Source organism: Helicoverpa armigera, chromosome 12 (assembly GCF_030705265.1).
Source record: "Helicoverpa armigera isolate CAAS_96S chromosome 12, ASM3070526v1, whole genome shotgun sequence".
Classification (NCBI taxonomy): Eukaryota; Metazoa; Arthropoda; class Insecta; order Lepidoptera; family Noctuidae; genus Helicoverpa; species Helicoverpa armigera.
In genome coordinates, this window is record NC_087131.1 from 8,965,402 (window position 1) to 8,991,387 (window position 25,986).

Here is a 25,986-nt window from a genome sequence, read left to right on the forward strand (position 1 = left end):
GGCCCGAAGGTGCCCGAAGAATCGACACACGTGCGCCCTTCGTAAGTATTTGGGGTTTCACTCGAAGGAAAAGTTGAGGAAGCATTCGTAATGCAAATGAAGGAGTATTGGAATGGGTGACAAACAAACCTTCGGCGTTTGCCGAATTCAAAGTTAGTGGGCCCCGATAGATCTTAGGTAATCTGCTAGAATTTTTCTTCCATTAATTGCTTTTAACCTTAAGTTTTATTGACGCCTTTTTTACAAGCTCTATTAACTTACTCTTACAGAAAATCTAAATTACACAATGGGCAGTTGTATATAATTTTTCGTCCTTCTATAACTTAGCCCTAAGATTCGCTAAGTTTGAACCTAATTGTAAGTATTAAACTTTATTTTGTACTTGAAACACTAAGGAAGAAAAGTGACATCTGCGAACTCGGAGCGATCCATTGTCGTCTCAATAATTTACATACAAATTGAACTAATTTACAAATGCTAAGTTGTTCATTAACAATTTAGTCTTGTGCCTACTACTAGCTAGAGTTGTTTGTTACGTCTCTGATCTTTATTGGCGATCATTTTTATCAATGCTTCTTCAGACAGATGAAGAGAGAGTAGGTATTAGGGTTTTCGCTGCTATTAAGTGTAGCATAGACAAATTAACGATGAAGAGTAGGTAGGTTATTTACAATCATTATGTCATCTGCCATAACCAAGTCCTCTAATAAAATTCCTCTGCCTAGAAATAGCGCTGTCTATTACTGAAGTCTTCAATCACTATCCTCTCACTATCCAACTTTTTTTAGGATCTTCTTCTTCCTTACCTCCTTATTTGACGTCATCAGAGAACATTCTTTCCAGCCCATCCACATCGCGTCTACTACCTATATCTCTAAAAACTTTCCAAATTCAAATATTTACGAGTATTTCAGGTGACTTCAAAAGCCCATACGTTGCAATATGTCCGTAGGTACCTCACGTCATAGCAAACGGTGCGTGACGTACAAAGCGGATAGCCACGTCTGATGAAGCCGTAATAGCGATCAATCCTATTAAGACGCCATCGCTTACCTAACTTTGTCAAGAATATCGATACGCGGACAATGGTTAACGCACTGGTAAGTTGGTGTAATGAACCTAGTCTGTAATACTATAAATAATACTTTGACCTGGGCACGTAGTAGTTTAATTAATTCCACATCTTATAATGCCCCATACCTACTGTATTTTTCAACCTCATAATGTATCTTATGCAGCGATAAAAGTCACTGGAAGTTAAGAGAAACCGAATAAAGGAGCAAATAAGTAAATAAGGAGGTAACTTTCAAAATAATGCAGAACATAAGGAAAAGAAACCAGTTTGCCAAATAAATCATCTATTCTGCACATTTTTAAGATGTCTTATACAAAAATGATAGTGTCTGGCAGATACAGAGTGATGGATTTCTTATTGGCTATCATGACAATAACCATGATCATTATGATCAATGACAAGACACAGGAAAACTATACCTCAACATGAGCTCTGAACCCCGATTTTATGAAGAAAAAGGTTCGATTAAAGGTAAAGGTTGTAAAAGCATAGGTAGACCCTAAAATAATACAGGCATCTAACAGATAATACATAGGTACTGCCATACAAAAGATATTTTTCTTGTTTCCGCAGCAATACGATAAGATTGTGTAAGATTTGTACAAACATGAATACATTACGATTTATCTATAGAATGATATACACGTGATTGATCATATTTGTCGAGCGCAGGAAGTGTTATCAAAAGCAGGCAAATGTACGAACAAATATTGTAAGGTATTGTTCTGCAGAACCTTTTGGGTCAACATTTGTAGTAGATCTTAATAGACACATAACAACTTCGCTACTAGTTTTACTTCCGCGTTTCATCCATGTTTTTCCACTATCTATTTAAAATATCTCCTGCTTTTTAATTATTTTCTTATTTCCCTATTTCGTAGATTATCACCTATGTACATACCGACAGATTACAATTAAGGTATGTGTGTATGTTCGATATATATTTTTTCCATTCTTCATAGTTTTCAGTCATGATTTTTTTAATATCATTGGTTTTATGTACAGCTTTAAAGACTCATGGGTCTCTTATATTGACGTCAAATTGTATAGAACGCAAAATTTTCATCTAATCGGTTTCTTAGCCCAAAAGATTACGAAAACGCAAAGTTAAGATATGTCACTAGGTACAGAGAATACATCGCTAAAAATAAAATCAATCATGAAATGACGAAAAAAATCGTACGACCAATATTATCTCTGAAGATGCAAAGATAGAATGACCATGTACAAAATAAAGATAACTTTAGGCAAAAGTTAACAATTTGGTTCTTACAAGAAAGTATAGAGAAAAGATTAGGTACTTAAATAAAGTTTCATGAGCTAACTTTAGTTCGTGGTTCAGCAATGTCTTATCTTATTTTAAGAGACTGTTGTCACCTGTCGGCTTATGATTGATAAGCAAGGTTGATTTGTGGAAACCGCCTTTGAACGCATCAAGGTTGGAATGTGACCTTGGAAGTTTTACGTATGGGGATATCCCATTTAAAGTGAGTGATCAGGTCCACCATTAAGGAAGAAAGTGTTACTAAGCAAAACATGGGCAGGCTCATTCGTTTTTCAATATTCTCTCTGCAATTAAGTTTGGTATAAAATTAGCATTAAGTTAATTTGTCTATTCACATCCAAAAACTTAAGCAAGTCTGTATGTGCACTAAACTAAAATTTAACCCAGAAACATCTCAGTCCGCTCTATTCAGAGATGCGTGGATAATTCGATAGTATATTTAAATCTTGCCGCAAAACTTTACAAATCACGACTGTCAATTTTATGCGCTACATCTATCATTGTGAATGTCCTTCCTGTCATTTCTTCCTTTAATTTTCACGGTTGCTTTGACAAAAGTGTATTCTAATCAGTCGTATGGAGATAGGTGTAGTGTTGTTCGAGTCACGAGGGTTGTTCGGCGCCGGCGCATCGTGCGGGAACTAGCCTTGTTCATTATGATACTCGCAACAATGCTGTATAAATAACTCGTACAAACAACTAGTTCACATATTAATGTCTCATTATTTATTGCACCTTGTAAATTATTTCACAAGGCAAATAGCTACGCATTTATTTATTTTCAAGTGCAAGTTGAACCGCGTTGGTAGGTAAATATTATTGTGGGTAAGTTATCTTGTGATGGTGTAAACGTCGACAAGTTAACTCAATGGTAGATTGAACTAATATCTCGGATTTATTGCGACATGTTTCATGAGATTATTTTGTTGTGTTGACATGGAGACGATAAGATCTGTCTGTGAACTTGAAATACAGATTAGTGTCCAGGATGTTTTCATGGTTCAATACTGTTATAAAAAAAAGAACACCAATCTTCCTAAGAATGTTACTTAAGAAATTGAGATTGACAAGCAAGCTTTAAAAACGCAAATATCCATCCAAGATTATCAAATTTCGACGCGCATTCGTCCACAATAAACGGTTTGATCTGGTAAATCCGAGGGCGTTACTTTCAATTTGATCGTTTCAGTGTAAAGATAGAAAGGCATCGCGAAAGCAATAAGACGAGCAGACAATCAGTTTGTTTATATAAGGCCGTATTGGAGGATACAATCAGTCGTCGGCTCCCTGGGACGCAATAAGCGTAATCCCCGAGGCGGGAGACCGGGAAATATAATGTTAGAAGCGACTTTTTAAAAACGTTTTATTTGATACACCTAATGGAAGGAGCACTCTGATTTGCATTTTTTTACTTCACTCACTTTTTATAATTCAAAGATCCCCTTCATAAAATTTTAGGTTGTAGTCCGATGAATAGATTTTTATGTATTCTAGTTGGTCTTATACTGCTCGTGTTTTTTTTAAGATTTACAATTCCATCCAATTTTTGTGTGTCAATGTTAAATAATTAAAGAACATAGGTAGATACTCTGCAGAACATTTCACGAGCTAAAATTATTTGAAAATGGAGCTGTATGTATGTGTCACATAAAACAATTTGTTACTCTCAACACTTGATTGTTTTAAGCTAATATCTAATTATTGACACACACAATCAAAATACATCACGTATCTTAAAAAAATATTGATTTTACCAAACCTATTTTAGAAAAATAATATTTTAAACTCAACATAAAAAAGTCACTTCCAGTACAAAATTATCGACATCGGTCAGTAGTGGTTGGGCGGGCGGCACAGCGAGCGAGGGCGGCGCGCGCGCCCAGTCTGCTTCCGTAGCCGCCGCGGTAACTGCTCAACTAACCAGTGCCCACTAACTGATAACTTTGCCGTTAACTGTGGCACGCTTGTTATTTATTTTGAACTCTTCAAACTGCTAATTTGGGAAGTGATTACAGTTTTAGTTCGGAGTTCATTTTTTGCTGTTTTCGTTCGAACTATTTTGGGATTGAAATGTGAATTTTTGTGTTAGTTATTTTTAGTGGTGACTTTGAAAAATTGAAGTCCATTTTCTTCCTCATTTGGACAACACTTAAACGACCAAAATTCCAATGCTATTGAATAAAAACACCAACAAGAAAATGTCACACAAGATGTGATAAGCCCTCCAGAAATTGGATAACCATACACATACATACTCCTATTAGGTCTGGTACCTATTTAAAGTTCTTCAACCATGGCAGACAAGCTCCACGAGTACCAAGGCGTAACAGGTCGCCTCCACGGAGCCAGAGACCGGTACAAGGAGCGCTGGTCCCGATGGAAGGAGGAACACCCCAGAGGGGTGAGAGACGTGGTCGCAGAGACCCTTTTTGGGATCCCTAACTCTGATGAGCCCCCCGAAAGGGTCTGGCAGGATAGTGCTTATAGTGATATTTATAGGTAAGTGATTTTGACTTTGTTATGATAGGACAAATGTGTTGTTGGCTATAGGTACCTTTTTTAAAGTGGTGGATAGATTTCTTAATGTTTTGTATGGCATAACTGACCTTGAAGGTACAGAGAAAAATATAGTGATAATATATTTGGATGTTTAAATATGTGGCCCTATCTTGAATTTATTTAAGACTTAGGTTATCGTGTAGTTGATTTATTTTGTCATTTTATATGAGGTCATTGCCTTACCTATTCAAATAAAAGGATATAAATAGTTTCAATTACTAAACAGTTATAATTTAAATGGATTTTTTTGACTGTTATTCTGAAAATACCACCTTACCTGCATCGTAAAAGTATCGATCCAAACTCAGGGTATTTTAATTACTTATCTCAAACAGCGTATTCTCTTGAGAAAAACTTTTCCCTGCACCATTTGGTTTCATTTTCCTGTTTCTTTTTAGATACACAAATAAAGTTCAGTTAGTAAATATATTCATATTGATATACTCATAGCGTCAAGCGATAACAAAATGTATTACGTAAAGTTAGCTTTGTATCTATACTTAGGAGAGAGAAATTACTTCATGCTCTGCTTTCAATTAGGCTTAATAATAGTACGTGCTTCGGATCACCCTTCTGAGAACTTCGTAACAGCTAAAAGCCTTGGCATTTACATAGGTTTATGACTGGTTATTAATAGATAATCCAAATATAAATAAGGTTTCCCTAAAACGTTAGACAGATGACTGTGTACTTTACACCCTAATTTACGAATCTGAATCTGAGCACGAGGTCTCGGGTTCGATTCCCGGGTCGGGCCGAAATCGCTTTGTGGGTTTTAGAAGACTTTCACAAAGCAGCCCGGAGCCTGGAAATTGGTGATTGATACACCCGTGCATCGGAGAGCACGTAAATGTCGGTCCTGCGCCTGATCTCTCTCTGGTCGTGTCGGATTGCCGTCCCATCGGGTTATGAGAGTGAAGGAATAGGGAGTGCACCTGTGTTTGCGCAAATGCTTGTGCACTATAATATGTCCTGCGCAATTGGCTGATCTCCTTAAATGAGAACAGCCGCCGTAGCCGATAATCGGCTAGGAGGACATCATCATCATCACTTTACACCCGATCTACGTGAGAATTAACCCGCCCTTACTACATATACCTAGTTATAAATGCGAAACTTTTTTGTTATATTTTCACTCAAAAAATGTGTAGGAGGCTACTTTCTATATGGATGTAGGAGGTAGTCCCTCGCAAAACGGATAAAACAGTGGGATATATACCTTATCCACACTCATCCTTAATAATTGCACCTACGTCCTACACCTTTGACAAACAAAATTGCCATCTAAAATAAACAACACATTTTTAGGAGGAAAAGTCGTATCGAATTAATGCGCATATCAGCTGCTGTGATGGGCATCGAGTTCTCCTATGCTGGAGAGACAGCCTTCGTGTCCCCAACCCTTCTGCAGATCGGGGTGCCTCACCAACAAATGACCCTCGTTTGGGCCCTGTCACCATTGATTGGGTTCTTCATGACCCCGCTTCTGGGGTCCTTGAGTGATCGCTGTCGATCGAGGTTTGGAAGAAGAAGGCCGTTTATTGTGCTTATGTCAGTTGGTGTATTGTTAGGTAAGTTTTTATTTATTTAGCTTTTAACTCTGCAGGCTGATGAATTCGAGCATTTGTACACATAAGGCTTAATAACCTGTTCAAAAGGGTGTGCTTCCTTAAATTACGTTTACCTGCCTATATATACGAGTATCAATACGTACAACAAAGTTGTAAAAGATAATGAGAGATTATATTATTTAATACCATCAATACAAACACTACTTACTAACACAATGATCTAAGTAATTCAAAGGAAACACGTCATACTGTTTGGTTGCACTTACAACGTACTAAGAACTAAGCTATTTTGATATAGATATTAAATTTAATGAATCCCAGCACGCAAACATTTGTAACAACCTCTTTATAAAGATTTAAGTACCATTTACTGAAAGATCTAAGGGATTAAAATTAAATATGGAGTACAGGCTCTTGGCTCGTTGGGTCCCGGGATCCTAAACAAACAGTTATTACTTTAGAAGATAACGAAAATATCCCTAATTACTGCTTTAGGAAATCAAGTGGGGTGATAAAAGCCTATTATATTGTCACGTGAGAGGAATGCTTGAGGCGGGAGCAACAGGCGTTTGTACCGAGAGCGAGGGCCGTTCTGTCACGAAAATTCTGAATAAGCCTTTCTTTTAACTTTTTAAGGCTTTATTTTTTGGAAGCTTAGTATTTAATCGGCTCTTTAACAAATGTATTCCAATTTTAGCCTTGAGAAGAACTACAATCTTTAAAGTATTATTTTGTTTGATTTTATTTTACCATTAATTATTTACAGGTTTAATTTTGGTACCCAACGGAGAAGACATAGGTTACGCTCTCGGCGACGAACTTCCAATGAACAGGACCGAAGCCCCCTCAGCTTTAGGTCCCCGGAGCTCAGCACTCGACACGGAACACAGTAACTACCATCCCTGGGGAGTCCTGTTCACCGTCCTTGGCACAGTATTTCTGGACTTCGACGCAGATGCCTGTCAGAGCCCGGCCCGCGCTTATCTTCTCGACGTGACAGTTCCAGGTCAGACTTATTTAAAGAAAGCTATTATTTACCTTATTATTTTAGCTTGGCCTGGAAACCTCATGAAAATATTTGCACGGCTTTGTGCCCTCTGGAGGTGAACAACACGAGACACTTAAGAACCTAACTCTTGAGTGGGTAAACACCGTTCGCAATTAACTGTTGCGATTTACCCATTGTACTTGACTGGACGTGGCTTAAAATAGAACAGCCATCGTCATGATAGATAAGACGTGAGTTTCATTTTCTAGTTAGGTAATAGGTAGTTAGTTAGTTGGTGGCAAATAAGTCCGGAAATGCGTCAAAGTGAAGTAAAGTGGAAATGATTCACAATTTCTTTGAATTTAATTACTTTGTTTATGCAATGTTACAGGGAATTGTAACGAAAAATTCTGATTAGAATTAAATTCAAATCCTTCACCTAGTTTTGTAGAAAAATGAATTTACATATTTGAATATTTGTCCATGCTACGTCACGGCATGTGACTGCGATATGTGTTTTTGACAGTTTTTCCGTCGGCGGAGAGTGATGAACTACAAAACAGCCTCTTTATCAGCTAACGTCTGGTCGTGATTGATTTATCTCGTTGCCAGCGTTTATATTTGGGTTTTTTATAGATACACCTTGGCGACATGATTGTTTTAACTCGTTTGTTATAATGTAAATATTCATTTTATGATATAACTTCCTTTTCATCGAAAAGTAGCGAATTTCTGCTCTTTACATTCCACATTATTTGTGAATGGGATAACCCGTAATTTATGATAAGAAGCTGTGGATCATTTTCACATTAGGTTGCGATTTCCTCGTTAAACAATGTTCTAAATTCCGTAAAAGTATCATCGAATGAAAGGCTGGAACGTCCACCATATTTTTTTTCAACTGAGTTTCTGAATAATGGAGCTTATAGGGAATAACAATGGCAAAACAGTCAGTCAGATTCAAGGCGCAAGGTGTAACTCAGTTCAAATAACTTTTTTTGCAAAAACATACACTCTGAAGTCTATCCTCTGTCTGCGACGGGCTTTAGTCTGAAGGTAACGAAGTAGGTGCAGTTGGTGACCCGGTTAGCAAGACTTAACATTGTAAACAAACATTTAACAGTAAAAGCACGTGCTACGCACTTCAAAGCAAATACCACTTAATGTCCAACCTGAATAAAAATGAATTATGACTTATATATCTCACTGTAAGACGTAAATTACCAAGTGTTGACTTTAAACTTTATTTTCTCAGTAATTAATATATTTTGTACACAGTTCTGTAGTCTACTTGCGACAATTTATTTATTCGGGGCTACTGTACGTATTATGTATATAGAAGTCTGTTTGTCTGTTATATACATTCTCATCTCAGAGCCAATGTTTGTGAGGCAAATATTTGTGTTGAGAAGTGAGTAGAAAATCGTCGGTTGTCACATACCTACGTACATAGTGACATGGTAATGCGTGTATTTTGTGTAGAAAATAACGTTTTACCTTTTCATTTGCTGGGATTTGGTTTTGATTGCCTCCATTCAAGTTATTTTTGTGAGTGTAATAACTATTGCTTTGGTTATTTCGACCTTATTATAAGCACGGAAAGGACTGCTTAGTAATTTTATTCATATGCCACCAAGAGTTGATTAAGAAAAATATCTTGACGAAACCACATCTACAAATCCCTCTGGACAAACCCTCATGCATGTCTATTGTTAATACCTTCATTTGCGAAACATTTCACTTAGTTGAGAGATCATTTTACTACAGATGTGTTTGGAATTTGTGCAGATCACTAATACATTTAACCACAATTTTCTTTAATCCCTTTTTACAGAGGACCATGCGAAAGGCCTGAGTACATTCACAGTGATGGCAGGATTAGGCGGCTTCATGGGGTACGCCCTCGGCGGCATTAACTGGGACGACACCCGATTAGGTAAATACGATTTAGTGACCGCCCGCCTCTAATTTCTACAAGGACATTACGCTAACAATGTTATTTTACCTCCCGAGTCGTTATAAAATGTTCAAGGTTTTGATTGAAATCTGCGAAAATGAAAATAAACGTGTTTGTGAATTTTGGAGTAAACGTTGGCCCTAATTTAAACTAATAGAGGCATAGGTGTTAGTTGATTAAAATTGAAAGGGTTGTGAATAATAAATAAAGATACCCCTTAGTAAGAACCTGTTGATCTTTGCGTGTTCTCCACAATTATGAACTCACAAATAAATAAGAATCGACTGAAACTGTTTGAAGTTAAGTTTTCATTCAAACAGTAATTGATTTTATATTAAAATAATAGCTTTCAGTGGTTTTTCCTACGTCTAAAGGTAGCTCATTACTCCACCCGTAAAATAAAACCTATGTTACTCCTTGTTACCTCTGTTATATGGCAATACTAATAATTTCGTTGCAAAAATGTTTGAGTAGGTATGTATATGTACCGTGTAAAAATCCACACATACTTAGTAAGAACAGATATCCCTTATTAGTAAGAACTTTATTTATTTCTGTAGAAGGTGCTGCTACTCATTATATATAGGCATCGTGATCTCTCCCTTAATATAACACTAAACGTACTTTACAGGTGAAATTTTTGGCGGACACGTACGCGCAGTGTTCTCTCTCATCACGATAATCTTCATAGTTTGCGTCTCCGCTACCATCACCAGCTTCAAGGAGATTCCTCTCACCGAGCTGACTGAACAGGAGGAGTTCAGGAGACAGGCGGAGAGTCAGAGGCTGCAGGAGAGCTTCGATGAAGGCCCTGAAGGACCGGAGAAGAATTTGAAGAAGGAAAATGTTACGTATGGGGCGTTGAATCAGCCAGAGGTGAGATTACAAATCATAAAAAAAATATTTATAAAACACGTTAATATTCAAATTAGATTAGAATTGGTAGGTAACACACATAAAATATGTAAAAAAATACAAAAGATAGGTACAAATTTAAATATAAATAGTTACAGTGAAAAAATTAATAGCACCTTTCCTTGGAACACAAAAGTACAAAAGTACTTACTTGGAACCTAAAGTCGAAACTACATAATCAACAATATGTCAACAGGTAAATGTTTTCATGAGATAACTACTGACTATATCTTGGAAACCAACATTAATTACGGGAAAAGCCAACCCTCAAACAAACATGTACCTACTTATTCAAAGGTCGTACATAATTAAGAACAGTCAACTAATTAGCGGACCCTCGCAGCATTTCCTTTCGTTTCTGATTGCTCGGAGCAAAAGCCGGTATTGTTTCATAAGCCATGTTTATTACCAAAGGTATTATCTTTACCTTAGCTCGCCTGCTTAGCAATAAATTGGCAAAGGATCAATATTATTAGAACAAAATGCTAAAATATTTTTAATACTGTTCGTTTTAATTTACAATTTAAGACATTTTAAGAGATTTTTTCTTCTAGCAATTTACGACTACTCGAAAGCGAAGGTCCCAATTCTCCGTTAGAAATCTTTTTGCCAGCACTTTATATAAAAAGTAATATCACAAAAATATAAATCATCAAATAGACTCAGAACTTTTAGTAGCGCCACCGAAGTCTGTGTGAAATTGACCCATTTTTTGTGTAGGTAAGTAGGTAATATGATAGTGAGAAAGGATCTAAATTGATAAGTTTTAATAATTTAATCCACAAATAAATTTTCGTAGTTTTTCTTTAATCAGAATTCATATAGATACAGGAACTGTAATGACTACGAGTGCCATTTAAGGAATGAGTTACATGTAACAGATTGTCAATTTAAATCCTCGTCGCATTAACGGGCTTAATTTTATTTATTAATTTACATCATTACATAATAACCAACTCGTTTTCCAGAGCGGAGTATCTATAAACGTGGTAGAAACCGGTCATGGTGGTGGAAATCTCTCTCTATCCCACTATTTGAAGTCCATCGTGGTGATGCCGAGCTCCCTTCGCGTGGTCTGCCTCACCAACCTGTTCTGCTGGATGGCTCACGTCTGCTATTCTCTCTACTTCACTGACTTCGTCGGCGAAGCAGTTTTTGGAGGAGATCCAGCGGTAAGTAGATGACAAATATTCCGATTCATCGTCCTGATCAATTATTATTAACATCGACTATCATTAACCACTGACTGTAAATCACACTTGTTCGCAATTGCTGATTTCAGACTTAATCGTCTAGATTTCCTTCAGATGTTTTCCAACACCTTTAATCAGACACTGTTGTCCAAGATATAGCTACTTAGAAAGTACTTACATACACACTTAGAAAAGTTGCATTGGTTTGCCTGGACCTGTAATAAAACCCACGTCATCCTCATACTTGATGGGTTTGCCTACTAGGCCGTCACTATGACCTACATGTATGACTAATCCCTACCTAAAATGAAATGATTCATTGTCTTCAAGTGTCGGTATTACCAAGTTGTTCAGTTTCATGTATCACGATCTATAACTGGATGTTGTTGTGTAACTGGTATCTCTCTGCTTGAATATGTCATTGCCATGTGGTGTCTAGCTATGGGAAAACCGTTTTTGACGGATGTTTAAAGATTATAACGATCTTGATCTTGATTATGCGGGTGTTTATGGAAGGTCGCCTGTTATTCTTAAAAAAATAGTGAAATTTTCTGTTGCAAGCAGTTTAGTGGTATATTTCGCTGTGATACTCACAGCTGTTAATTTTGTATTAAAAAGTTCTTTGATAAATACAAAGGCTATACAGTGTAGGTATCTGATCAATGGAGAAATAATTTACAAGCAATGACACAGATAGATAGGTACTTACTGCTTGCCCATTGCTATTGAAGTTTCATGTGTTAATAGCCATACTTGTGTCACAAATTCTCTAAATTATAATGTGAAGTCCATCTTTTTATATTCGCAATAGCAACGCCACACCACTCATACATAACAAGCTTGCTATGCCATTACTTACAGGCGCCAGTGGGAAGTGTAAGCCGCACGGAGTACGAAGCCGGCGTGAGGTTCGGCTGCTGGGGCATGGCGATGTACTCCCTGTCTTGTGCTTGTTACTCCACTATTATTGAACGGCTTATCAAGAGATTAGGGTGAGTATAATTATTATATATGAGTTATTGGTTAGCCACGTAGTTAAGTAGGTACAACAAGTACGCTGTCTTGTGAGTGTTAAAATCAGAAATGGAAGAGAAAGAAATTAGTATTTTGTACATTACGTACTTGTTGTTGCTCTTGGGTTTAGAAATCATTTTTTTTTTTGTATAACGGTAAAGTTAATAATACTTTAGATATCTCAAATAGTAAAAGAATCAGACTTAACTCGTAATCTATCAAATAATTAGTTAGTAAATGAAGTATTATGTTGTGTTGAAGAAAATTCACAAAGGCAAATGACCGTAAAATAGTCCTAAAGCTCCATCCGTCGTCTGTCTAAATATAGGGATTCAGACAGAATTTTCAGAACAATTTACTTATCTCATTACTCAAAAGTTATATGGCAAGGCAAAGACTGTCGGGACCGTAAGCCCCGGTCAAAGTTTCAAGCTCAATTTAGTAGAGTACTCTAATGAAATTTAGCTTTTAATATCATAATACGAGTTGAAACTGTTGGTGAATTATGATTGCCGTTTATAACATGAGTTGTTCTCTTAAATAATACACCGGTGTAAGAAATTAGAATTATGTCGTATAGAGAGTTTTAGACTTTAGAGAGCTCTTGTAATTATATGCCATATCATCTGTTCTTTAGTGACAAGTTAATTTTAGTATTGCATAGTTGACAAACGGCCGACCGTTCGGATAGACTCGAAAACGTTACTGCAAAGAGTCCACGACCAGCAAAGTATCACCAATTTAAATCACACACGTGTAACCTGCACTATAAGTACTTACGTTTCTTTTATAAAGATTACATCACGTTCGTATCAGGCGATCGTTCATACAATCAAGTCGTTATCTTTAGTTACCTTCAACTTGACAGCTGCCTAGTAAACACTATATCTCGTTGTAATGAGATCAACGAATCCTTGACTTTGCGCCGCTCTTCCTGGCTGACACTTCAGTGGCTTCGTGCTGATTTAAAAATCAATATCTTTATAAGCTTAACTCGTCTGGAATCCGTTCCGGGGGCTTAGGCCTAGACTGCATTTCTATACTTGATTATCAGATTAGCAGGCCGAGGTTATAGACATTCAAGGAAGGGTACAAGGAATGATCACAATACGGCATTATGATCATTCAGTAATGTGGTCTCTTCAGGTTTCTTAAACTAATTACTTACTGCCCATAATATATGTAATCGTGCTGTAATTTATTGTACCTATGGTAGGGATATTAGGTTGCACGGAGTTGAGGAGGTCTGATAGGCAGTCGCTCCTTGTAAAACACTGATACTTACTAAGCTGCATTTTGGTTACACTGGAAACCGCCCCCATTATAGATGGGAAAAGGTTACACATAAGATGATTATACCTGTAATCGATAAGCTATATTCTTAAAGACTGATTCTCAAAATCTCATCAGACCGCGCAGTCATGTGAACTTGCCGTAACACTTGATAAAATTGAATTTATCGACAAATGACGCGAGGAAATCGGGACCACTAGCGGGGATCGTACCAGTTATATCGCGGATTTATTTACTCAGAAAATTTTCCCTGAAGAGTTCATTCACTTTCATAAAAAGAGGTATATGAAAAGTTGATATTTTCATAAAGTAATCTAGTGCTACATGTAATCCTACTTTATCACACTAATTACTCTTTCACGAAAAAGCTACTCGATGGATTTGATGAAACTTGGCTGTTGGCTGTTATATAGTATAACGAATAACGAATAGGTTACTTTTTATCTAGGTGCGGTAAGTAAAGTAGTTTCCTCAGAAAGCAAATGAAATCCCCGTGAAAACTGTACATGTTGTAAATTTCTGCGTAGAACGTCATGGACGTTTTAATTTTATCTGGTATTCAGTTAACCAGAAAAAAAGTCCTAATGAATAGCTATTAGCTGAATCTGCATGTGTGTTCATTAATCTCACTCAGTCAGCCCCATCTGTTTATTAGTAACAAGCTCGACCGTAAACCACTAATTAGCGGTTGGTTTCCATTTAAAGTCTTTAATGCAATAACAACTCTGGGAAATATGGCTTTTGTGCCAAATTCATTGACGTCACTAGTATTTTAATTATGAATGTACATTTAGTACATGGTTCGTTGAGTATTTGATTCTAGAAAAGCGATCACACTTATAGTAATCAGGATTCCTTCACTGACCTCATTATAGTGAATCTCTTACTCGGAGTAAGAGAGTAATAACAAAAACGAATCCATCCATTTTTTAATCAAAGACATTTGACATATTTCATAAGAAGCTAATGTTATCATTCAGTCTCCTATCAACGAAAACACGGATGGATCGATTATTCTAATCCATAGTTAGTCAGCAGCTCGAATGAACCAGGTAATAAATTGATATAGGTCCCCAGGACCGAAGTTGATAGATAACTGAAAGTATCTACCACAAACTGTCGTAGAAAGTAAAGAATTGGAGAGTAAGGCCCCGTATTACCGAGGTCTTCAGAACTTGTAGAATTCACTAGGGTATTTTACTGCCGCGTATAAAAGTTTGTGATAAACGAGGAAGGTAACATGTGGAATTTGTGGCCCATTGTATCTTTTATCAACGTTTTTTATCCGACTGAATCTTCTTGTGATATATCGTATTCAGATGAATCGTATTAAGATTAGCTTATCGATTTCTGCTGATAGTTAATCCACTTCGAGTATTTTTGCATGTACGAGATATAAGTTGGTGTAAATGCACCGAACAGACTATTCTTGTCGAATGATTTCCCCGAAGAACCTGTTGGATACTCATACTTCACCAGCGATCATAGTTAATGTTGTAGTTGTGACAAGATAGCAGGTATATGAACAACCAATTCTAGACTTGAGGTTTCTATTGAAAATATCTAGCAACTTCAACATAAGCTTATGTACCCACTGATCCACCAACGTATTCCAAGTACCTACAGAAAACTGCAATAATCGACGTTCAAAACTAAAATGCTGAAGTGCGTGTGCACTCATAACCACATACAACTTAACCTTTCGAGATAATCACAAAATGATCATCAGAAGCAGCTGTCCTAATACCTAATAGCAACAATTTGTCCAAACTTTTTTTTTATGATACTGTTCTTTTACATTATTCCAGAGCAAAACGCGTGTACGTGGGGGGTCTGTGCACATATAGCTGTGGCATGGTGGCGCTCTGTGCCATACGGGCCAAAGCTGCCGTGTTGCTATGCAGCTGGACGGCAGGAGTCATGTACTCCACGCTCTTCACCATGCCTTACCTGCTGGTGGCGCATTATCACGCTACGGGGATGGTGAGTTAGTCTTCAACATGATCGTATGTTTCTCAAGCATTATGCACAGGTTTTATTATCAGCTTATATACATATCTTCTTTCTCCTGCCCTGTTCCCAAATTTTACTTAGGGTCGGCGCAATATGTCATTTTCTTCCATTTTCCCCTGTCACTTGTCATACTGACACTCACTCCCTTCCTATTCATATCATCTTTCAGGCAATCCATCCATCTTTTCTTTTAGACATATAGGGGACAGTTTATTTAATAGGATATCAAGAACTTAGAAAACGAGGACACATAACAGCCTCATCTAAAACTGACTATCCAAAGAATTTAAAGAATAAAGCCTTTGTTGGTTGCTCTACTAGATTAAACCACACTCGCTAATTTTTACCCACGACGGAACGGAGCAGGTATATGCGTTTAGGGTGAGAGATGTGCGTTTGTGTGTTTGTGAGTTTGTGTGTTTGTGTGTGCGTTTGTGCAAAGTAATGTTCCCACATATCTTCTAAACTAATTATCTGATTTTGATGCGGTTTTCAATAAAGGGTTTGTGTTCGATGAGTTCATGTTCTTAGATAGGTGTCATGGCTGTAACTCACTAGGGGGCGCCACAATATTAGTGCAAAAGAGTAAAGTAATGTTCCCACCTACCTTCTAAACTAATGATCCGATTTTGATGCGGTTTTCAATAACGGTTTTGTGTTCAATGAGTTCATGTTCTTAGATAGGTGTCATGGCTGTAACTCACTAGGGGGCGCCACAATATTAGTGCCAAACAATGTTGCAATATAATCAAAACGTCCGATTACAATTCTGTTTTCATCAGTAATGTACGTGCTTAATGCATGTTCCCAAATAATAAAAATTACGCCTGTAACTCACTAGAGGGCGCTACAATAACATATTATATAGACTATAATTCGTATATACTCTCTAAAAAGTCTGAAATAAAATTAAGCAAAATTAAAAATTTTGAAAAAATCCCCGACGGTAAAAATCTTATTGAAAAATAATAAAATGACTCAAAACCCCCGACTTAACCCAATTATATAGGTATAACCGTCGGGGGCTGCCTTTTCTATATGAAATTTCAACAATTAATTGAGTGTATTTTATGTCATCGTTACACATCTACAATTCTTCAATAATTGTATTCACGACACTAGAAATCCTTTAAGTAGCTGGTATAATGGCAGCCCCCGACGGATATTCCTATATAATTGGGTTAAGTCGGGGGTTTTGAGTTATTTTATTATTTTTCAATAAGATTTTTACCGTCGGGGGTTTTTGTTTGTTGAGCTTCTTAACTTAGTTTCAGTCTTAATTTACTTAAAAACCTTTTGTGTTAAGCGATAATTATAGCTGCTTTTAACGAACAGTAAATAACATATGGTAAGCTTGTAAATTAAATCCAAAAGACATCAAAAACAGCATACAAAACGAGGCCATTTAATAAATTTCCACTAAACACACACGTTATAATCACGAATGTATTTTAGCTTTTGCTTCTCTTAATATTTAAGCGTATTACCCTTTGAAGTGCGATTTTCATGGAACTTCAAACACACTGCCCTGCAATTGATTAAACGATCGCTAATTGCAACTAAGAATGATCAAGCATTAAATATGAAATACAAAATGTATCTGAAACTGTGTCCATTTGTAATCAAATGACTTGCGAATTTAATTTGGGTGAAGTAAGGATTGATATTTAGCATCATTCACACTATCTTCATCTTGCTGAAAATCTCTTTAAATGTATCGTTTATTTTGTAAGGTGTATAAGAGTTTCACTGATTTTCATTTCTTCGCTGATTTCATTGAATTGCTTTTACCAAAATATTTTTACACAGTATACCTCTATTTTCTTTCAATCTCCGTTTTTAGTTGCGACTTTCTAACTACTGTTCTTATAAATAGTAAGGTCACCAATATTTTCTCCACCAGTGGGACAGCGGCGGCGGTGGCTGCGGCGAAGCCCGTGGCATCGGCACCGACGTCGCGGTCGTCAGTAGCTGCGTCTTCGTGGCACAACTCCTCGTCTCCTTCATCATGGGGTTTGCAGTCAAAGCTATGGGCTCTACGGCGGCGGTCGTTGCAGTTGCTGCAACTTTAGCCGCTGCCGCCGCGATCACTGCTACTAAAATTACGTATCTCGATTTGTAAATGGATCTATGTATTTTCAATGCCAAGGTTTCCACAGTAATAGATGAATGGTACTTATATACAGATATGATTTTGGAGACGGTTATGTGTACGCATGTTTCTAGTAGCTGCGAGTTCGTGGCACAACTCCTCGTCTCCTTCATCATAGGGTTTGCAGTCAAAGCTATGGGCTCTACGGCCGCGGTTGTTGCAGTTGCTGCAACGTTGGCCACTGCCGCCGCGATCACTGCTACTAAGATTACGTAACTCGATCTGTAAATGGAATTTATCGATGTATTTTAAATGCCAAAAGTTTTATTGTTAAGCTTTTAAAATAACAGAGAAACAGTACTATACATAGATATGATTATAGTAAATGAATTTGTCGTCGTAATGGATTGCTGTGTTTTTGGCACAACTAGGAGGATTTCTGTGTGTTTTTAGCAGTTATTATAGTAGTAAGCATAATAGTTTAAGCTTAAAGTGTCGATTTTCTTCTACGCTCTTTTAAAAAACTGAAGCTTATACAACAGCTTTTGCCAAAACCGGTAGATCACTTTCTTTACCAACTGTACAGTACAAGTAGATACTCATACTGAAACAAAAATGTCGTTTCATGAACTTCTACTGTATTCATGTGAGCTTATAAAATCTTAAGTCTTGTTCAGGACTTTGCTACAAATACAACTTACTACTACTTTACGAGTATGTGGCCAGTAAAGTATGTCTCTCCAATATGTATCTCCGTATCTCGTGAAATGTTTATATTTTGAAGTAAACTACAAATAAGATGTCTGTATTTATTTTGCTTGCGGGCGACTACTGTGCTATGTTTACTAATACTTTTTGATCTTACAACTAAAACTGTGCTTAGCATAGAATATCTGAATCTAAATACACACGTAGATTTATGTACATATGTTGAACATTTTAAACAGTGTTGCAATGAAAGATGACGATGTAAAACAAAGCTGTTAAGAAAAATTGTCTTAATCTTAAAGTCTTAATGTTCTTTATGTTTTAGGTTAATTGTTGATGCTTTGAAAGTTACTAAAATATTTGATTTAACTGCTCATAATCTAGTCATTGTTGTTAAGCTATTAAAAAAAACATTACCTACATTTCATTGTGTATAATAATCTAAGGTAATTAGTATTAAGCCTGTAACCACAGATCTCGATGTTTGTGATAACTATTGAGTATTGTGTTGTAAAATCAAAGTATATTGACTGTTACAAATCAAATAAATTATTCAACCAATCATTTGTCCCTTTATTCAACGACAAACGAACACATTAATTGCTGTTAACGGATTTCAAATGGATTAACTAAATCTGTATATAATGAAAGGTTGTTTAAATAGTTCGGGAATTCCATTACGTGTTGCCATTGTTTTCAATGACTAGACGAGCATACAATGTGATTAAAAACTTCAATTCAGCATTGATTAATTTAATTTAAATAGTTCACTACGTGAGAAAACCTTACTTAAATCCTATCAAGATCAAAGAAAAATACAATGCCATCAAACCTTGTTTAAGATGATCCGATAAAACTTCAAGTCCACGTCTAATCAAAAGGGGTTCACGATAATCCCCATACAATGGAAACGGACCGACAGTTAATTTTCCATTCAATCAGGGGGCAGTACTTATATCCATCAGTAAGGGCAGAGACACTAGACCGTTATCAAAGGGAAGGTTGAACAATGGGCTTCGTCAGAAATTTCTGGAAAAAATTGACTCACACAAAGGCCCTCGACCATTCAAGTGGGAGATTGGAGACAGTTTTCTTTGAGTCTATCTATAGGATTACTTATGTGGCAGGTAAAATTGTTATTGAGGATTTGCTGTAGGAGATTTTATATGGGTTTTGTTTGTGGAGATAGAATTGGTCTTCATTATGATATGATAGAGTTATTGAATTGTTTCAATAAAGCAGTAGTAGTGTTGCAACGTGTAAATAAGACATTATAATCTTTGATTTGCATACAGAAAGATAATAAAATGTACACAATGTACAAAACACAATTTTTAACATAGTTAATTATAAACACTAAGTATATAGTAACACTTTCAATTGAACATAATAAACCAAGTCCAATAAATTACGCATACCACTAGTTACCACCGACATTTGTGCACATTAATCAACAATTTCACACTCCAGGCCATCCAATTCATTTTAATGTTCTTCCTACAAACTAGTGTACGACCAAAGACTAACTTGCACTTAGTTCGAAGTTCCCACAGACTTGGAATGGACGGGCTGTTTGCCGAGCCAATTTAATTTCAAACTTCTGTCCAGGTATGTCGTCGTCAGACCATGATATGTTCTACTTGATATACAGTAATACCGTCAAGTTGGCCATAGTACTGCTAGTATGTGGAGAAATATGGTATGGTTTCACCGAAGCTTCGGGATTGGATGAGGTAGCTGCCTCTATCAACGTCACGGTCATACAGTATATTGCCATGTACAGATTTATGAACATGGTAATTAAAACGCTTTTGTTCTCTTTTAGATATTATCTTGAATTTTAATACTTTATGTCTAAGTACGTCATTGAATAAGGAACATGGAAACTTTGTAATGTTCCAAATGCGTAATATTTTTGCTATTTGCGCTGAAATAATAAACTGTTTTGCGTTTAAAGGAAGTTTGAGTAACGAAAACAATTGAGTACCTTATTTAAATAGAATGTACTTACATACACAAATAACGTTTTAGTTAGAAAGAGGAATTCGGTAACAATGCCAAAAACTAAAGTGCTTGCCATGACTAATTACCAGTTATGACTAAATTAGATTTAGTTATGAGTAAGTACGTTACACTTAGGTACAATGGTTTAGAATCACTAATCGTACATAATACTTTTGTATTCACGAATGTGGAATATCTTTTATGAAAGCGTATTAGCTTTGTTAAAAGTATTCTCTAAGGAATGTAGGTAATTAATTGCCGACTGAAGGATTCACGGAAGATCGGGTAATACTTTCAGCTTCGAATAGAAATTCTTTTTTTCTGGCTCCATTAATAGGAGTAAGTACTTATATCAGAGCTTATATACATTTTAGATGTCACACAAGGACTTTTACAAGAAATTAGCGACGTCTATGGAATCCCCTTATTTCGATATAACAACGGAGGAAAGAAAGAAACTGGTGGACTATTGGTGGCAGACTAACGAGAGATATTTAAAGCTCTTGCTTGCTTTGGGAAACTGCACTCTTGCCTTCTGGTAATAAAAATAAGATAATTAATTAATATACTTTACCTATGTTGGCATTTAATTCAATTTTAGCCCCAAATGTGTTGTTTTGCTTTGGAATTTAAGGTCCATTCACATCACCCTTTCTTTTAATGCATAATAAGTGATCAAAAAGGTTTTAATTCTATTTTCTTTTACAACCTTATAGGTTCATCTTCCCCCTAGTCGACGATGTGGACTACAACCTTATAGTGGGAATCCGGTTGCCACTTAACTACAAAACCCCATTCCGCTACCCCTTAGCCTACATAGTTGTGATGATAGCCTTCTTCTATATCTCCCACTTTGTGATGATTACGGACCTCAAGATGCAGACACATCTATTGCATCTTCTGTGCCAGTTTACCGTGCTGGTGGATTGCTTCCAGAATTTGTTGCGAGATTGTCGGATTGGGTTTGAAGGTAGGTTTTTTGATGTGTGTCTGTTTGTGTAGTGAAGACTGTTATTTGTGTGCGTAAGTAGAATACAGTCAGCGATGGATGGAGAAAGATTGAAAGCTATGAGGGAATCCTTTACCCTTGTCCCAGCAGTGGGACAGTATAGGCCACAAAAAAAGAAAATTGTAATGTTAAGTGATTTAGCACTTTGTGAATGGTGTTACTACCTATTAGGATACACATGTAAACTAGATTTACATCTTAAGTATAGTAATAAAGAAAGAAGAAAAGAAAAATTACTTATTTATTTGACCTAAAATAACGAGTGCTAGTAGTGTAAGGTATGGTAAACAAGACAAGAAGCTTACACAATCTGCTCTTTAAATCTCTAACTGAAGTTGTTGTAAAACTAAAACTTTGAAGGACTTTCACAGATGTAGCGGAAAACAACTTAGTTTACGAAAAACGTTTTGCAGACAAATACACAAAGCGACTTGGCGACCTCGTGGAACAACACAAACTTATTTTGAGGTAACTCCTTGATAATTAGTGCTGAAAACTATGCAAATATTCAGTTTTACAGGTTTTAGAGTGAACAACGGAATGCAATTTGTTGTGCATTTTATTTTTAGCTCTTATATAACATATTTTATTTCCAAAGATTTTATTTTTACCTAAATAAATTAAGTTCGAAATGTGAGGTCATAAATGTGAAATATCAAAATATTTCTCGATATACGAGTGGGTCAAACTACGAGGTATGCTGAAACTCAAGCATTGGTTATGTATGTACATATCCTTTGTGAAGCTTGAAACTGACGATATAGTGAAACGGTTACAAAAGAGAGCGCCCGGTGTATTGTAGTTTTCGAAAAAAGTGATGTAGTCTCGTTCAGGTAGATTTGTACTTTCTAGCTACTATGATACATTTTATGAAAAGTAGGCTTTTAATTTGACTTTATTGTCCGGTGTCCTTACAAATCTAAAAATCTATCTGACAGCGACATTGAAAAAATCATTTTAATTTTAATATGCATTCGATTTTCATCGTCCTAACCAAGCTTATCTCTAATAAGACGCCTGTCACGTATTTTTCAATTTCGGTTTGCGTAAATTGCGTTATTACGCCATGTCGATTGGAAATCCGAGACGGGTACGTAACGTATCCGACACGACGCTGCCTCAATCCCTCAGACATCGGTGCCCTACTTCGGCTAGGATAAGCATATCACGTTTCTTATACATTTATTTCATGTCTCTACGTGACCACAGGAAAAAGGGAAATAATAATTTCTGGACTAATCCTGACATTGTTCTATTGCTAGCACTTTTTTGTCTTCATCTTTTAGGAACATTATTTCTACTACATGAAGCTGAGGCATATAAGATAATTCTTGGTTTAATCATGTTCGTATGAATAGCCGCGGGGCTTAATATATTGGTTTAGTCTAGATAGTTATTTCATGAAACTTGGACGAGATTCCGTTGGTAACTTAACAGCGAATTAATAAATTATTAAGCTACCTACTTACTTATAAATTGAATGTTGTATAATTTTTATTGAGTCAGTAATTTTGGACGATTGGTGACCCGTGACAGCTGCAACCTGTCATATTAAGCAGATGTTAAATCGTCAAAACATAATTTTGAAGTTTATAGTAGGTACTGATTGTATATATTGATGAGTATTATTGAACTTTGTAGCAACACAATGAATTTGCGCGACACGCTGAGTAGCCCGATGTTGGGACAGCTGGTTGCGAGCGGCATACTCATTTGTTTCATCGGTTATCAGGCCACTACGGTAAGTACTCCTTATATTCTTTCAAATCTAGGTCAAACTTGCGTATTATGAAAATGACAAAAAAATATATACAGTCGGCAAAATAACTCTTTATAATCATCGATCTAGTTACCATGATCTGTTTTTGAAAATTTTACCACCGGGATATTTATTTTTATTTGTGGTTTTAAAGACGAGCAGACAAACTGTTAACTATGATTTTGCAGACTATAGCAGAAAGTCCTTTTCAAGGACTAATGAGTGCCTTCTTTTTGGGCTACAATCTTTTTGGTTTCTACATAATTTGCCGCTGGGGTGAAGAGATAACAAATCAGGTAACTACTAAGAGTATATTATTATTTTCTTCATTACATACCCTGCTATTGTTTATGTAGATCTTTACAAACGTAAAAATTACTGAAAAACAGTGATTATTTTTCACAAAATAATAGGCAATTGACTTACAAATAAGGCTTATCATGGTTTGTTAGTGCAAACACTATTAAAATTTCTAGAAAGTTATTGCTTACCGATTTTAAATTCATCAGGTAAAAAATATATATTTTTCAGAGTGAAAAAATAGGCGAAGCCATATACTGTTCAGGATGGGAATGCGGCTTAGCCAAGCTGCCTGGAGTACGGTCTACTATCATGTACGTGATAGCCAGAGCCAACAAACCGCTGGTCCTCACCGCGGGAGGGATGTACAACCTCTCACTCACCTCTTACACTAGTGTAAGTTGAAATCTGAGCTGTATTAAACTTTGACAATTTACTGTGCTCAACCTAGTTATAACTTACTGAAAATAAGAATAAAAACTTTGACGAAGCTTTTCTTCCTACGTAATTTTATATCTCAGGGTTTCCTTTAACATCCTTGGCAGTCGTTACAGGTAGTCAGAAGCCAGTAAGTCTGACACCAGTCTAACCAAGGGGTGTTGGGTTGCCTGGGTAACTACTGGGTTGAGGAGGTCAGATAGGGCAGTCGCTCCTTGTAAAGCACTGGTACTCAGCTACATCCGGTTGGACTGGAAGCCGACCCCGACATAGTTGGGAAAAAGGTTTGGAGGAGGAAGGTTTCCCTTTTTCCAGTACATCGCAAATCTAAGCTGAGCTTACCGTGGTCGGTTCGTAGATAGATGACCATTCATTTTGAACCCTTTGCACTTCAGAAGGCACGTTAAGCTACGCGTGGCTTACTAAACTCAACTAATTGTGGTCAGTACTAGGCTGGCGTGAGGCAAACTGTTTGCGGTTCCTAGCTCGAATATCTAAATTAATTATGTTTGCCAAACAACGGGTTGTTGTGTTTAATTTACGTACCTACTCATAAATTAGTACTATTGTTGTTATGTTCGTTTGCAAATGTTTTGAAGCTAGGCTGGGTAGATTTTAATATGCAATGAAGTTGTCTCTTCAATAATATTGATGTCATTTTCAATGAGCTTTAAAAAAATACCTATAGATAATAATATAAGTTTCAGGATACCGCGGTATATCTTTGTTCTCACGAGAAGAGTTTCAGTTCTAAAATATTACGTTTTTAAGCTATTATATTTATGTATGGTTGCCGAATTTCCTCGTTATATTACGGAAAATATAACCTGTTTAAACATTATTTACTCAACTGCTAAACTGTACGATTTTTTGTTGTTTCAGTTGGTGAAAACGTCCTACAGTGCGTTGACCGTATTGCTTCAATTTCGACACGAATAGAACAGAACACATGCATTTGCACTAAGAACGCATTACGTAGATTTGGTCATGCATTTTATGGAATTTCTCATTACACATTCTTGTTAGAATTTAGTATGAAAGACATCTGGAAAGAGTAAAAGGGACTGTTTTCGACTTATGTCTTGTGCAAATAAACTGGTAGTACTTAAATCAGGATTCTATTTCCTAAGATGTGCTGGAATTCATAACTGTGGACTGAAAAGCAATATTTCACACATACTTATGTACATTAGTTGATTTAGTAGCACATCCGGCAAAACACTAATAAGTTATTATTTCCTGTGCACAGAATAGAGTATAAGCTTGAATGTCAAATACTTCAAATAAATGTTCAGCAATAGAAATGTGGTATTATTTTCTGTATTTTTTATTTGGACGTAGTTATGCAGAAACGTTCCAACCCACTGTATGCGTTTCAGTTGTATTCTTTTTTATTCTAACTAGTAAAGGTACTAGAGGTTTTATTGTTGAATTATATTGAGTTTAGATAACCACATGCTAAATTTTAGGCTGTTCAATCACAATAACTCGATTTCGGGTGACTTGTGGGTTGGAACGTTTCTGCATAACTACGTCCATTTTTTAATGACTGAACTTAAGTTCTATTATCATCTATCTAAATATAATCTAATATCTATCTAAATATTTAATTTAAAAAAAACACATAATCGTTAACGATTATGTGTTTTTTTGCAATTTAAATATTTATAATTTTTAATTAATAAGCGTATTTCCAAACATTGATTAAAAATGCAACAAAAAGTTAGACCTGTAATTAACAGAACATCGTAGAAACGTCTGACATGTCTGAACCACGAGACATTTCAAAGATGTCAAAGATGTCTTGTAATTA

The 25,986-nt window shown here is 36.2% G+C and overlaps 2 protein-coding genes across 3 annotated transcripts; both read left to right on the forward strand.

The window, feature by feature from the left end:
- Nucleotides 1-899: 899 nt before the first annotated feature.
- LOC110383940 (proton-associated sugar transporter A) lies at nucleotides 900-19,225 on the forward strand. Of its 2 annotated transcripts, XM_049838611.2 has the most exons (10): nucleotides 900-1,100; nucleotides 4,661-4,859; nucleotides 6,228-6,490; nucleotides 7,257-7,496; nucleotides 9,313-9,414; nucleotides 10,067-10,311; nucleotides 11,319-11,522; nucleotides 12,405-12,535; nucleotides 15,659-15,833; nucleotides 17,767-19,225. In XM_049838611.2, the coding sequence occupies exons 3-10, from the start codon at nucleotides 6,250-6,252 to the stop codon at nucleotides 17,983-17,985; spliced, it is 1,557 nt and encodes a 518-aa protein (XP_049694568.1). In that variant the 5' UTR covers nucleotides 900-1,100; nucleotides 4,661-4,859; nucleotides 6,228-6,249; the 3' UTR covers nucleotides 17,986-19,225. The 2 variants fall into 2 exon arrangements, with proteins under 2 accessions (XP_049694568.1, XP_049694567.1); XM_049838610.2 differs by lacking the exon at nucleotides 900-1,100 and having other exon boundaries at nucleotides 4,059-4,859.
- Nucleotides 19,226-19,501: 276 nt separating this feature from the next.
- Nucleotides 19,502-25,463, forward strand: LOC110383981 (odorant receptor 22b). Its single transcript, XM_021344978.3, has 9 exons — nucleotides 19,502-19,790; nucleotides 20,272-20,459; nucleotides 21,042-21,205; nucleotides 21,384-21,637; nucleotides 22,048-22,144; nucleotides 23,318-23,417; nucleotides 23,624-23,731; nucleotides 23,967-24,131; nucleotides 25,056-25,463. The coding sequence occupies exons 1-9, from the start codon at nucleotides 19,673-19,675 to the stop codon at nucleotides 25,110-25,112; spliced, it is 1,251 nt and encodes a 416-aa protein (XP_021200653.3). The 5' UTR covers nucleotides 19,502-19,672; the 3' UTR covers nucleotides 25,113-25,463.
- The last annotated feature ends 523 nt before the right edge of the window (nucleotides 25,464-25,986 follow it).

Excerpts from the sequence above, each read along its gene's own strand:
- LOC110383940 (XM_049838610.2), top strand. The coding sequence starts at position 4,654 with ATGGCAGACAAGCTCCACGAGTACCAAGGCGTAACAGGTCGCCTCCAC. Across the intron at positions 9,415-10,066 it reads CTGGGACGACACCCGATTAG|GTGAAATTTTTGGCGGACAC; the intron begins GTAAATACGATT and ends CGTACTTTACAG. Across the intron at positions 11,523-12,404 it reads TTTTTGGAGGAGATCCAGCG|GCGCCAGTGGGAAGTGTAAG; the intron begins GTAAGTAGATGA and ends CATTACTTACAG.
- LOC110383981 (XM_021344978.3), top strand. The coding sequence starts at position 19,673 with ATGGGCTTCGTCAGAAATTTCTGGAAAAAATTGACTCACACAAAGGCC. Across the intron at positions 19,791-20,271 it reads TAGGATTACTTATGTGGCAG|GTATGTCGTCGTCAGACCAT; the intron begins GTAAAATTGTTA and ends ACTTCTGTCCAG. Across the intron at positions 22,145-23,317 it reads CAACACAAACTTATTTTGAG|CAACACAATGAATTTGCGCG; the intron begins GTAACTCCTTGA and ends TGAACTTTGTAG.